The 14,936-nt window shown below is 38.2% G+C and overlaps 1 protein-coding gene across 1 annotated transcript; it reads right to left on the bottom strand.

Annotated features, from left to right (window-relative positions):
* Nucleotides 1–943: 943 nt before the first annotated feature.
* On the bottom strand, nt 944–11,384 carry pkia (cAMP-dependent protein kinase inhibitor alpha). Its single transcript, XM_017453311.3, has 3 exons — nt 11,306–11,384; nt 4,939–5,116; nt 944–1,940 (listed from the first exon to the last, which is right to left on the bottom strand). The coding sequence occupies exons 2-3, from the start codon at nt 5,087–5,089 to the stop codon at nt 1,858–1,860; spliced, it is 234 nt and encodes a 77-aa protein (XP_017308800.1). The 5' UTR covers nt 5,090–5,116; nt 11,306–11,384; the 3' UTR covers nt 944–1,857.
* Between the last annotated feature and the right edge of the window lie 3,552 nt (nt 11,385–14,936).

A 14,936-nucleotide genomic window follows, 5' to 3' on the forward strand; every position in this document is an offset into this window, starting at 1 on the left:
TTAATTATTATATTATATTATATTATATTATATTATATTATATTATATTATATTATATTATATTATTAGTCTCCAGTTTCAGTGCTTTGTAACAGTAACAAAAGTTTTCCAACATCAGGACAAAGGAGCTTTGTGGTTTCTCTTATTAAATTCAAAAGAGAGAGAGCGAGAGAGAGAGCGAGAGAGAGAGAGAGAGAGAGAGAGAGAGAGAGAGAGAGAGAGAGAGAGAGAGAGAGAGAGAGAGTTGCTGGTGAGGGGCTGGTGTTTATAGATGCTGAGTAACTTGTTCATAGATGTTCCACTGCATTAAATGTGTCAATAAAAAGATTTTTTTTAAAATGATGACATACCATACTTTAATAAATAAAACAATCATAATCATTGACAAATTCCTGTGGTGTTAGAGGAATAAAACACTTCCGGACATGCTATGGTATGGTTATGGTAATATAATCAACTGTGAGGTTACTGATTCATTGTTGATTAGTTTCCTATAACAGCACAACATGGAGTGTTTTATTCCTCACAAGTAGACTTCTCAAAGCAAATCTTGGATATTGGATTCAATATTCAAACACAGACAATGTGATCCTGTTTCACAAGGGGAAAGGGACGTGTCTCAAATTTGTATATTCATCGATACTACATTACTGTGCTATATACTACATTACGTGCTAGTTTTTAAAATTTACTTCCTAAGGAAATATTATGGTATATATAAAGAATGCAAGTACTCATACAGAGAATTTTTTAAATCTGAATTCGTGTTGAAAAGGGTCATTCATAATGGGTCATTCATAATTTTTTAGTTATAAACAGGAATTAATATGTAGTCATGTATGTATGTATGTGTATATAAATGCATATTTGCCAACCAAATGTAGCCTTTATTTAAGGGACACAAGAAAAACAGTCAGGAAAAACATTAAAGATGACAAAAACATCATCCGTTAATGTTTATTACCAAATCTGTCACAAATTGAACAAATGTGGAAGACATACATGCTAAAAAAAAATCTATCAAGGTGAGCTCAAAATAAAAAAGTTTACAGGGCAGTGTTGATCAAATTAATATTTTTTTTTATTAAAAACAAAAATCAAAACCACAAGCTCCAAAAAAAAAAAAAAGAAAAAAGAAAAACACCATAAACATTTAGCTCACGTGAACACAGCTGCATATTTTGTACATGTGTATTCTCTGAACAGACCGTGAATATATTTAGGTGTCATGCATCACTTTTTACACCACGTTCATACTCGATCACGGTGCAGCGTCTGTGTTATGTGAAACCTCGTTTCTTGCACGTATTCGGTAATAACATCAGCTGAAACATTAAGTGAGAAACAAAATCCGATTTAAAATACCGAATGAATATTTAAAAATATTTAAAAACGTAGGCTATTACAACAACACTACTACTCATAAATATCAAGGAAAACACAGAAATATATTAGCATGGCTAACTTGGCAGTGGGCCTGCAGATCAAAAAATGTATCCCTCCATGAATCTGTGACGGAAAGTCAAATGCTGAGAAGATCCTACGAATCTCCAGCTACATCCCTCTGGGATGGAGGGTCTGATGGACGATTTAGCTCCATTTCAACAGCTAACAGCTAACAGTGATTAGCTAAGGGAGTGCCTACATCAGCTATGTTACTGAAGTGATTAACGCTTCATCCGGTGCTGAAGCTACAAGTCCAGCCTTTTCCTCTGAACGCTTTGAAGGCAGAGCCTCGGCTGAGTCCGGGGCAGACCAGTAGAAGAAGGCGTCGCTGTTTCTGCTCGGCCATGTCCTGTCCTCAAATCACCACAGGATGGAGCTGAGAAGTTTCTTTTCTAATCGCGCAGGAGGCTGTTACGTTCTCTCCGCTTTGCTCTCCTCTTGTTTAGGATCGGAGTCTGAGGAGCTCGAGCTTTTCTCTCCGTCATTCCCTTCATCTTAATGGAAAGAGATTTTAAAAAGGTTACAAAGAGAGCATGAGTAGAAAGATATCTTCTTAACACCATAAAGACAATTGCACTGTTAAAGTGGCCAGAGACAGCAGTACCAACCAGAAAGTTCTGGAACGTTATCGTTATGGTTTCACGCTCCATGTGAAAATGTTATGTTGAATATTTCTTTAAGGTGAAGTTTATTTACAGGAACGTTTATGGAACGAGTTTTCACTTCACTCCTTCACTCATTTTTCACCAGTTTGTCCTCCATGTTTGTTTTTCTTGCTTGTCTCCACTAACTTGTAATCTGATTGGTCATGACGTTAAAAAAAGTGCCTTTTTTTACAATTTAAAGAGCACCTATTATGGTTTTGAAACGTGCCTAATTTTGTTTTAAAGATCTCATATGATCGATTTACACACATCCAAGATCAAAAAACACTTTAATGTGCTCAAAATTTAAACTGCGGCGTTACCTTTTTTCCCTCAGCGTCACAAACGACTCGTTAAATGATCTGTTTTAAAGGATTCATTCTAAACTCCTCCTTATAAAGAGCATACTCTGCTCGGATTGGCCAAATGTCCCAGTCTGTCGTGATTGGTTTACTGTGTTTCAAAAAGGAAATGCCCACTACCATAACGAGAGCAACCGATGAAGACGAGAGGCGGGGCTTTTTGTTACAAACCTATGTTATTTAGTACAGGAAGTAAATCTGGAATCACTAACGAGTCGTTTCTGCTGTTCAGAACCGGTTCCTTCTTTTGGGAGTCAATAACTCTATTTGTTGTGCTGTCTGATTTTTTTAAAACTTTGCAGACATTTTTACATTCACAAACAGCTCTATAATACGCTACATGAAAGGTAATATCTGAAAGATAATAAAGATATTAAAGGTGCACTTTAATGTAAAAAATACAGCACTAAATAATGTCTACAGATTTAGTGTGCTAAAACAGTGGTTTTCAAAGTGGGGGCCGCCAGGGGGCGCCCGGGGGACCTCAACAATTTGGAGTCAAAAATAAATTATCACTCTCAGACAACCACACACACACACACACACACACACACAATCAATTCCTAATGTAATGTAATGTAAAAATGTAAGATATAATTATTAATAAAAAGAGGGATATATTCAGAAGTCTGTATTTTTAATGTGTTTTAAAGACATCTTGCAAAAGAGGGGCCTCGGTCAAATGTTAATGCCATTTGGGGAGCCTTGCCCTGGAAAAGTTTGGGAACCCCTGTGCTACAACATTAATTTCAAACAAGGCACATTTTAGCAAAGCGTGTACGTTCTATTGGAGTCTTTTTCGCTATCCTGACACACCGCAGAAGCGTAGGATTTCAGCAATAAACATGGACAAATGACTCCGCCCATACCGTGGCTAGTTCCTTGAGTGATTCTGACTCAGTGGAACAACAGAAATCAATAAAACGAACCTGAAAATACGCTGAAACGTTGAGTGATTAAAGAATTCATTCTAAATTATGAACCTGGAATAAAAAATGTAGTAGTTGCAGAAAATTCATAATGTCCATTTGGAGTTGCGGAAAAAAGTCTGGCAGCCCCTGCTGTAGGATTCCGTGTAAAACATGCATTGGAGATAATAAAACAATAAATAAAACGTCTTGTGTAAAAGCAGCTGGAGAATGTTCCTGTTTGCTCTTTGCGATCGCTGTCATATCTGTGAAAAACGTTAATACTATCATTAAAAATGAAAACCTCGTACCCATGTCACGTCACGTCACGCCGCAGCAAGTGTGAGCGCATTGTTACCTCGACTAGATCCTGCACCCAGGGTTGCCAGGTCTCAGCAAAATTTCCAACCCTACTACTACATCTCAAAAAAAGCTGAAACTATCCCAAAACGTTCAGACGAAAAGGCAAAAGTGAGCCGCATTTATCTTCTATTTCTCAACTTTTACATGGGAAATGAGTTTCACTTTCCTTTTGTTTGAAGATTTTGGCAGCTCTTGACTGTGTATGAACCACCCTGAAATAAAAATATGTTTTTTAAATCCACAGATTTGCTTTTTCCACAAGCGACCCTGTTCTAAGGCTACGTCTACATTAATCCGAATAGATCTGAAGCTGCATTTACGTTTTTAAAAACGCTCTCCGTCTACACTGGCGTTTTCAAACGTTTTCCAAAAATTGCTCATCCACACCGAAACGTCTGAAAACGCTCACATCCCTACAGTATAACGCGCATGCGTATAAAACATAACAAGCTTTGGCCTGCGTCAGGCGTCTATTTACTCGACCGCTGGATAGCAGCCACGAGTGAGAATTCCGTCCCTTTTGAAAAAAATGCAATCTGATGGTTGTACAAAGTGACAGTAATCTTTAACAAAACTCTCAAACTGGATAGCAGGCACAACAACTGTAGCACAACAAAACAACGAGTTTGTTTTGAGTTAAATGGGTCACATGACTAAAAATACATCATTGTTTTTGAATGGCTCCGTTTTCTCAGTCCATTTGCGAGAGTGTATTTAAAAAGCGCCGTCTCAGTGTAGACAGAAAGCCAAAACGTAGAGGAAAAAGATGTGTTTTTTTTTAAGATTTATCCAGAATAACGTGGACGTACCCTGAAACTTTCCCAATTGGGAGTAAAAACTGCAATGCTGGCAACACTTTCTACACCTCACATGGAATATTTTAAACAGGTTGCCATGTTCAGGATTAATACATAACAAAAAACAGTTTATTCAGATTCACCAGCCGTCTGAATCTATTTATAAAAATTGCTTTTACATGGATGGAATTTGGCAGACTTACATTCATCTCGTTTATACATCTGAGCAGTTGAGGATTAAGGGCCTTGCTCAAGGACCCAGCAGTTGCAATTTGCAGTGCTGGGATTTAAACTCACAACCTTCTGGTCAGACGTCCAATGTGTTAACTTCTGAATGAATAACCCTGGAACATATCAGGACCAGAACAGTATTTGTTCCTGCTATCGTTGTAGAAGATATCGAGATAGTATCACTCGCCTGTTTTGTTGATGTTGAGCTCCGAAAGCGTCTGCGAGAGTCCGCTAGCGTCCAGTCCTCCTGATTCCCCCAGGAGGTCATGCACCGCATTCCTTCTGCCCGTCCTTCCAGAGGCTATGAAGTCTTCATACGTTGCCTCCACATCAGTCATATCTAATTTATTTCAACATAGCAGTGTCTGGGAGAGACAGAGCAACAAACAGAGAGAAATTCAGAAGAATGATTCTATGGATGATTCCAGGAAGCATCTCGACTTGCATCGTCATCATTTTCTCAGTGGTTTCTCAGTCTAGCTTGATAAGATAGTAAATATTATTCAATATTATTATTATTCAATAAAGGTTAACACTATTATACATTATGGTTACTATAGATGAATGAATATAATCACAATCAACCATCGAACCATTTACTGTCATCGTCATCGTTTAGAGTTAATTTTTTCCTCCACCTTCTTCCAAATACTCCGATGTCTACAGCTACAAATATACAGAATTGTGCTAACTCTTCATAAACGTGATTGACATTTGTGAAGCATTCTGGTGGAGATAATATTATAGTGCGCTAGGCCACCGCTCTAATCCACTGGAGATTGGATTTGCAGGGATAAGAAGTAGATTACACTGTGACCTCAGGACGACATTAAAGTGATACCATCCTCTGTTCCAGGTCTGGAACAGTCTGTTCCGGGTCTGGAAATCAGCGTGACTTTTCCCCTAATATACATTAGCTTCCGTTCTGTACTTAAAACAAAAGCAGTGTGTTAAAGGAACCGTCCGGCGTTTTTCGACCAAACCTCAACCTACTACGTCTGTGGCGCGAACGTGGATGTCAACACATTTAATAACAGACGTCGAAGGCAGATTGAATTCTAGTCAATAAAATAAAATAAAATAAATTGTAAAATCTCATAATACTGAGACCAGTATTTCATACCAGGACAATATTATTATTATTATTATTATTATTATTATTATTTTTATTATTATTATTATTATTATTATTATTATTATTATTTTCAATAGAGGAGTGTCTGATTGTTTCTGCAAAATCTTCTAGTCTTCATTAGAAGGTTCGCGCCGCAGCCGTGCCGCACCCTGACTAGCTCCACTGCTATAATTAGTGCGTGTCATCATCACAGCGCGCTCGTTCTCAGCTGTTGAGTTCAGAAATGGTGTCACGGGGCAGATAAACACTCGGAAGGGGGTCAGCAGTGTGGATCAGTGGGCGTGCTGACAGGGAGAACGTCTGCTTGACTATGGACTTTACTCATAGATGAAACAGATGCTGTGTAAATGCCCTCCAGCCTGCTGTACTTCCTCCACTGCTGCTCAGGACAGAACAGGACAGACCTGTATGCTAATTGCTAATACAGAGTCGTGCTTCCAGACATCAATAAGAACAAGATGAATAATATTGTCGATTTCAGTGCTTTTCTTTAACGTCGGTATAATAAGTATTTTAATCGGAACATTAGGGATGCTTAAACATTGAGATGCTTAAACGATATAAGTGTACACTACTGTACCTCTGATTCCTCAGAAAAACGTACTGTGGTGTAATTTATCATAATATCAACATTATCAGCTGGAGTTTTCTGTAAGTAGACGTTTATTGAACATTTATGGAAGGAGTCTCCAGTGTCCAGTCTCCAGTGGAAAGCACTCAGCGTCAGGGCGGGAACTGTGACGCCGCTTCTTTGTATTTTCCTTTAACATCTGGAGACAGTGTTTTATTCTTTATCTATAAATCAGTTATTCAGTTATTAGCACAGTATTAAACCACAAACTGATTCTATTCTGTTGTTCAAAACGCTGCAGAAAGAAAGAAAGACGATCCGATGAAATGTCAGCGCTGATGATTCATCTGATACGCCAAGCACCTGTCCCTGAACTGAGCCAGATACACAGCTCAAGCATGACTCCGCCTCCTTCTCTCTCTCTCTCTCTATCTATCTATTTATCTATATATCTACCTCACTCTCTCTCTATTTATCACCCTGTCTCACTCTCTCTCTCTCTCTGAATATCTATCTATCTACCTATCTATCTATTTATCTATCACTCTGAATATCTATCTCTCACTCTCTCTCTCTGAATATCTATCAATCTATCTATCAATCTCTCACTAGCTCTGAATATCTATCTATCTATCTACCTATCTATCTATCTATCTCTCACTCTCTGAATATCTATCTATTACCCTCTGTCTTACACTCTCTCTCTCTGAATATCTATCTATCCATCCACCTTTCTCTCTCTCTCTCTGAATATCTGTGTATCCACCTTTCTCTCTCTCTCTCTATGTATTTATCTATATATCTATCACTCTGAATATCTATCTATCTATCTATCTATCTATCTATATATATATCCACCTATCTCTCGCTCCCTCTCTCTATCTATCTATTTATCTATATATCTATCTCACTCTTTCTCTATCTATCCCTCCGTCTCTCTCTCTCTCTCTCTCTCTCTCTCGGTCCCTTGGCATCCAAGTTCATGATGTAAAAGATCAATACGCTGTGTGGGTTTGTCACCGATTCCTTTACGCTAAAGTGACAACTGTAGAGAAGGCTCAATGCACATGCTCTGTGTGTGTGTGTGTGTGTGTGTGTGTGTGTGTGTGTGTGTGTGTGTGTGTGTGTGTGTGTGTGAAAGCGGGCCGCAGTAGCATCTGCCAAGTCACCCACACAGACAGCTTGTGCAACAGCTTTAACAAAAGACCCCACTGAATGAATCGACAGATTGTGTCATTCAACAAGGAGGATGCGTTTAAGTTCCGCACAGCTGAATGTCCCGACTGTGCTCTAATCTAACATTTCAAAAGAATAATAATAAAAAATAAATAAATAAATGGGGAAAAAAAATCTACAATTCATTTCCAGGCAGGAGTGTTATAACTGAGCATGTCTTAGAGTCCAGATAATTTCCGATATCGTTATCCAGATTATTTTTTGTTTTAAATCCACTGTAGGAAATGGTACAAGTATTTAACAATTTAATTTTTTCTTTTTCTTTTCTTTTTTTTTTTTGAAGTCAAATGAAAAAGCCATTTTCGCTGTGTTTTAAATGATGTTCTTAGTACTGCTGTACTTCTAAAGCAAGATCTGGCATATAAAGTACCGCCCACAGAGTTCTGGTTTAAAAATGACATTTAAAAAAGAAACCTCAACAACACATCCTCTGGTAACTGAGCGAATTATAAACACACCGATTTTCAGCTAAGCGCTAGTGCTGTAAACATATGAGCATCATGTCACGGTGTTCCTGAGCCCGAGCGAGAGAGAAAGAGAGAGAGAAGGTGTGATTACATTTCTTCATTACAATCTCGCACATATCCAGCAATCTGGAAATCTGTGTGATGTGACGCAACTGCAGGAAATAAAGATTTAAAGATGAACGTGTGAAGCACATCACGACACATAACATGGAAATAATCAATCCCAGACACAGAATTATATGCGCTTTCATCTTGTTTAAACCATGTCGGGAAAGAATGATAACATTTGATAGCTGCATTAGCATTAGAGCGGAGTAGCTACATGCAGTACTGATTTGGAAGTCACTATAGCACTGTAATAAGATAATACTTTTTTAAGATAAGATAATACTTTATTAATCCCAAGATGGTGTAATTACATATACAAACCCGATTCCAAAAAAGTTGGGACACCGTGTAAAATGTAAATAAAAACGGAATGCAATGGCTTGCAGATCTCATAACCTCGTATGTTATTCACGACAGGACGTAGAAAACATATCAAATGTTTAAACTGAGGAAATGTACCGTTTTAAGAAAAAATTAAGGTGATTTTGAAATCGATGGCCACAACACGTCTCAAAAAAGGTGGGACGGGGTCAACAAAAGGCTGGAAAAGTAAGAGGGTTGTACTTAGACATGACGTATTACACAATAATAATAATAATAATGAGTGTTGTATAATAATAATGGGTGAGTGATCTGGCTAAATGAAATCATACCATGATACATTTATAGAAAATATATTGCGATATATTTACGTTTACTCACAATGAAACAGCAGTCTCAGACTCATAGGTGCAATTTTTTTTTTGTACACTTTTTTAGTCACAAGCTTCAGAATGATGAAGGCTGCAATCTGATTGGCTGTCTCCAAGAAAATCTTTTTTATTTTTTATTTTATTTTTTAAATGACACAATGGGCTTCTTGGAACAATATTGTACATAGTAACTGGACTGGAAAAAGTTCATTAAAAAAGAATCCCATATTTAAAAGTTCAAGAGTTTTATCTCACAGAGCTGCTAAATTCTGGATTCTGATTGGTCAGAAGGTGTTGATTAATCTTCTATACCAGCAGCTCTGACAGTCACAGATTTACATTAACATGCTCGTTCTAATACGTTATCGGTTATATAGTAACATCGCATTCACAGGGACTTGTCTGATGATGTTTATGTAACCATTATAGAAGGAGTCTCCAGTGTCAGAGCTTTGTAAGAGTCAGAGGTAAAGCTGTAACTTTAAGTTTTCCGACATCTTCAGGACAGAGGAGTTTGCAATTCTTTGCGGGTTCTCGGGAAAATGACAAACTGCGTTTCTTTTCCTTTTTTTGTCTTTAACTTGAAGAGAGAGAATAAAGAGAGGGCTGGCGAGGGAGCAACTGTTTCTAGCTGCTATAACGTAAGTAAGAACAGGAACTAACTTGTTTTGGGAACATTACGTTAAACATCTTTCGTGAGATGTTTGTGGATAATGTGTTATAATTGCCTCGTAATTCTTCTTTCATTTTAATCCAGGTTTTTTTTTCTTCTAGTCTATTGCTAGACTTCGAGTATCATATGATATTTTTATCATATCGCCCAGCTTTTGTCTCAGTACTAATGTACTTATTAACTTATTACTAATATATCTGATACTAGAGATGTTATCATATAAAGTTTCCTTTTCCGATACCGAAACCTTGAGTATCAGCCGATACTGATACCCATCCCATATTGTTCTCTAAAGAGTTAAGCGTTCACAAGCATCCATCCATCCATCCATCCTCTGTACTGCTTATCCTACACAGGGACAAGGGGGGGGCCTGGAACCTATCCGAGGGGACGGGGTGCCAACCCATCACAGGGCACAATCATGCACACACACACTACAGCAATTTGGACATGCCAATCAGCCTATATGTTTTTGGACTGCAGGAGTTAACCGGAGATCCATGAGGAAACCCCCGAGGCACCGGGATAACATGCAAGGTTCGCGCCCGCAGGGCGGAGACAGGAATCGAATCCCCAACCCTGGCAGTGAGTATAAATATAATAAAATCAAACCCTAACAAAAAAAGAAAACACAGTCAAGTCTCTTTATACTGTATGTAAATATTTTCCACTTCCAAAAATACATTTCTTTTCCAAATTCAATTCCAGTCTTTGTCAATTGTTACAGAATCTGATATCTGATATGTTTTGTCCCATATCCGATCCATCGTTTTTTTGTTTTTTTGTTGTTGCTGGTATTGGCTCTGTGCCGTCTCTGATTGATACTGATATAATGGCCGTATCACCTGCATTTTAATCAGGATAAACACCATCTAATGAATAACTGAAAGAATCTTAAATGTCACTCTTCACTGCATAGTGGAGCTCAAATCCAAGGTTCTGGGTATTATAATAAAACCTCAAACTGCTGTGCAAATTCCCATGAAAAGAATGGAAAGAAACTTCCCACTAGTGGAAGTGGAATTTTAAAGAGAGAGAGAGAGAGAGAGAGAGAGAGAGAGAGAGAGAGAGAGAGAGAGAGGACATCAATACTGAGGTCGAAGCAATATGCATGGTGTGATGAGCTTCAACAACACAAACACAAACACTCCTTTCTGTCCTCTGCGCAGTATTACACTACAATAAACGCCTATTGGAATTTGATTTAGGGTTTTGTTTGTTTGTTTGTTTGTATTTTTTCAGCATCAAGAATTATGCACAGCAACTAAGTAAACAAACCAATGCATTTGTAACATGTACATGCACATGAGCAGATCTGAAGGCTTTCTCCCAAGGCCTGCGCACAATGCGCGCGCGCGCTTAGCGCCATTTCAATACACGTCTTATGAAGATGTTACGCAAACTGGAATAGTATTTCATGACATGCAACGCGACACAAAGCCTCCATGGCTGTCTTTTCGGGGGCTTTTGTTTTGTTTGGTTGCGTCTCCGAACACAATGACGGCTAAACTATTTCTCACCCCGATGCTGCGTTTACAATAAACCAGTGTCCAGGCTGAACGCGCGCGACATGTCCAATCATGTGTACATTACTAAAACACACACACACACACACACACACACACACACACACACACACACACACACTGTCTGTTCCAGGTTCATGTCCTACCTGGTTTAGGATGCGTCTCTCTCTCTCTCTCTCTCGGCGCTGTCAGTGCTGCTGCCTGGGCTGGGATGCCAGTTTGATCGTATTCACCCCTTTACAGTCTATTTTTTACCCACAATGCGCTGGACAAATTCCCTCAAACTGATAGCATTAAAGGAAAAACCAACCTTGAACTATTTGCAAAATAATCTTTATAATTAACACGTGATCTGCAACATCCATGAGTTATTTTGCAATGAAAAGAAGTCGGTTTTCTCTTTTGTTAACAGTTTCCTACGTGCTGAAAGTGGTGCAGTGGGGTTTAGCCCTAGCTTAGTCTCTAGATAAAGAGAGCGATGCAGCAGCGCTTTAGTGCTTTCGTTTATCCAGCTCTGTCTGCTGAGAACAGATCAGCTTTCAAAGCTTCACATTTCACGATAATACCGTCATCGACGCCATCGCTCTCGAGTCGAGGCTCCGCTGAAACATAACTAATTCATTAATTTATTAATTCCTTGTAAATATCACGTTGAATGTCGCTGGGAAAATGGTGAATGAGAAAAGAAGCACTTGCTCTTTTGACATCTGGCCAGGTCTTCTTTATTTTGATCAGGAAATTTGCTTGGGATTTCATGTCAGATGATTAACAAGGTATTCTTGAGGCGAGCACTGACCACGGATCAGTACAAACACTATTGAATCATTTCAGTTTAATAAACCTACATAATAAAACTGACCAGAGAACAGTTCAAGTGTTATTTTAACACTGGTTCACCTGGAGATCAACACCCCCTAGCTGGTAACCATGGAGATTTCGAATCATTTAGAAAAAGGTAATGACGTAACGAAACCTCGTTTGCTGAAATCACATGACTTTCCCGATTTGATACACGCACCAAACCACTGATACTGATTCGAAACAAAAGATACGCAATGGTTTCGAAGCTTCATGAAGCATTGTTTAGAAAGTGTCCGTCACTAGATTTATACATGGGATTATTTCTTTGAATTTATTGACTGAACATTAGGAAGTTGTTCAAAATACGTGACTAAATAACGCAAATTCAGTTCTATAGCCATTACACTGGGACAATAAATGTGTTAGGTTGAGACAGATGAGAAAAAAGTCTTAGTCAAATTCAAATCTATTATTATGCAGCTTTCTAACAAAGGAGCAATACTTTAAAAAGTAGTTCTGGTTACTTTCCACTTTCCACTGAAGCTTGTTTCTGTATCCATTCGCCATCAGAGACACTGACATTTAACTGCTAACAGAAAATTCTTCGATTTTTAAAAAAAAAAAAGGATATGTATTTAGAGCTTCACATACAAACACAATTAACCAAAAATGTCATTAAAGCATGTACAGTGAGAAACATTTCTTGACAGAGCTCCACATCTGTCATTATAAGTGAGCTAACAGGGTTTTTGTACTTTTCTCAGAATTTGAACAGTAGTTGAAATTCCACTGTAAACACATACACACACACACACACACACACACACACACACACACAGAGAGAGAGAGAGAGAGAGAGAGAGAGAGAGAGAGAGAGAGAGAGAGAGACACACACACACAGTACTGATGAAGGAGATGAAGTTGTACAGTAAAAGTAGAGTTTGTATTTTTTGTAGTTTGACCTCCCTCTGGTGGTCACATGGAGCAAGTGCAAGTCCTCGATGCACCGCTGATATGATGCTTCACACTTGTGACAATGTTTAACTCCTCCTCTTTGTGTTAAAACCAGCATAATAGGTTTATTGAAAATAAATAAATGATTGAATGAACATCGAATGTACATATTTTCCCCATTACGTTGCTGTTTCTTCTTTTTTTGTTGGGCGTTGAAAAACATCTGTGCACTTTTGCATTGTATGTTTTTTTTTTCTCACTAATATTTTTTTTTTCTTGTCATATTCAGGATTTTTGCATGACTGTGTAATTGATGGAAACACAGACTCATCCACAAATGATTAGCAGTTGATGCTACAAGTCAGTGGTCACCAACCCTGTTCCTGGAGATCGACCTTCTTTCAGGTTTCATCTCCAACCAAAATCTAACCCACCTGTTTTAAATGATCAAGAACTTCTTAAGGCACTGATTGAATGGTCAGGATGTGACCATTCAATGCTTGGAGCTAAAGTTTTCAGGAAGGTAGATCTCCAGGAACCACTGCTACAGGTCATGAAGCAATATAAGCTCTTGCATCCCTCTTTTACTACTTAACCCCAGGGTGGTGTTCAGTAGAAGCCTCTCGTATAGTGACTTATTCTTCACTACTGAAGATCCAGGATATTTAATGATGCTCTATATGCTCCAAAATAAAGATAAAATAAAATGTGCCTTTATTTATCCCCTGTAGGGGGAATTCAAGATACTTAGAAGTGTATCAATGCGGGAGATGCTGGGGTTTGAATCCAGGGCCTCATACATGCAAAGCTCTGCCACTGAGCTACATCCCCTGGCAAGAATGGGTGTGTGATTTTCTGTATAAAAACAAAAGACTCACATGCCTCGTTGCATAAATGTATTTCATAAAAATATTGCATTTATCTTAATAGGCACAATGTCATGAAAAAAAAAATCCTATGTAGGATGACGCTAAAGAGGAACAAACTTTGGGAGGAACCAGTTCTCAGTAAGGGTGGGGATGTGACTCACCCATACTTAGTTATTTTTATATATTGTACAGTCTAGAAATTCTGTTTAGCAATACTTACAGTTTGTTAATAGACACAGCAAGGCTTCTGAAATTATTTGCAAGTTTCCAGACTTTTTATTATAGCTCTGGTTATGTTTAATACCCAATGCTCTTTTAACTGCTCATGTGTATATATAATATATAATATCCACTACCTGACTTGTGCAGGATGATAAGCACCTGTCTATTTCTTTCTTTCTTTCTTTCTTTCTTTCAATTTTAAACTTCTGATGTTTTTCACCCCACAATGACAGATAATGAAGCAATTTCTTTTTACCCGAATGATGTCTCATTTCTGCTCAAATACAATAGAGTTTCTGGATACTAAGAGGCTTTTATACCCCCCCCCCCCCCCCCCCCCCCCCAATTTCTTTCCATGTATGACAGTATGTTTGGATTAATATTAAATATTTTATAGGGTGCCAATTTTTTCTTTCCATAGCTATGTTTTGAAGGGAAATATGAATTTAATAAATGTCAATACTTTCTTCTATTTTTGCGCAACACTGTGAGCAAATATGTGTGTGATATTAATGAATCTACCTATCATTATGGAATTAAATGCACAGAAAGTCAACGTGATTTAGTTCATTTTTGTGAAGGGTCCCAATAATTCTGGACCTGGCGTCCAGCATGAAGGTTATTCATCTCTTTCCTTCAGAGCAGTCCATTTACATATAAAATGGTCGTTTTCAGTTTTATCTTTGTGCTGCAAATAAAACCAGAGGCCAGTTAGTTAGTTAGTTAGTTAGTTAGTTAGGGGCTCTCAGCCAACCATATGTCGAGTTTGTGCACTAATTAATGAATATTCATCAACGCCCCCCAGCTCGTCCAAATGATTCGATCTCTCACTTCCTAGTCTCCTGCCGCCCCTCCACCATAACTTCCTCGCTCAGGGAATGACCAATCAAATATCCGGATATTTCCTCGTGCACGAACGGAAGGACAAGGA

This window comes from Ictalurus punctatus, chromosome 23 (assembly GCF_001660625.3).
Source record: "Ictalurus punctatus breed USDA103 chromosome 23, Coco_2.0, whole genome shotgun sequence".
Taxonomy (NCBI): Eukaryota; Metazoa; Chordata; class Actinopteri; order Siluriformes; family Ictaluridae; genus Ictalurus; species Ictalurus punctatus.

What these genes read in the sequence shown, in the direction of transcription:
- pkia (XM_017453311.3), bottom strand. Translation starts at nt 5,089, where the DNA reads ATGACTGATGTGGAGGCAACGTATGAAGACTTCATAGCCTCTGGAAGG. An exon ending in GCTCAACATCAACAAAACAG is followed by an intron (nt 1,941 to 4,938) that starts GCGAGTGATACT and finishes CTTTCCATTAAG; the next exon opens with ATGAAGGGAATGACGGAGAG.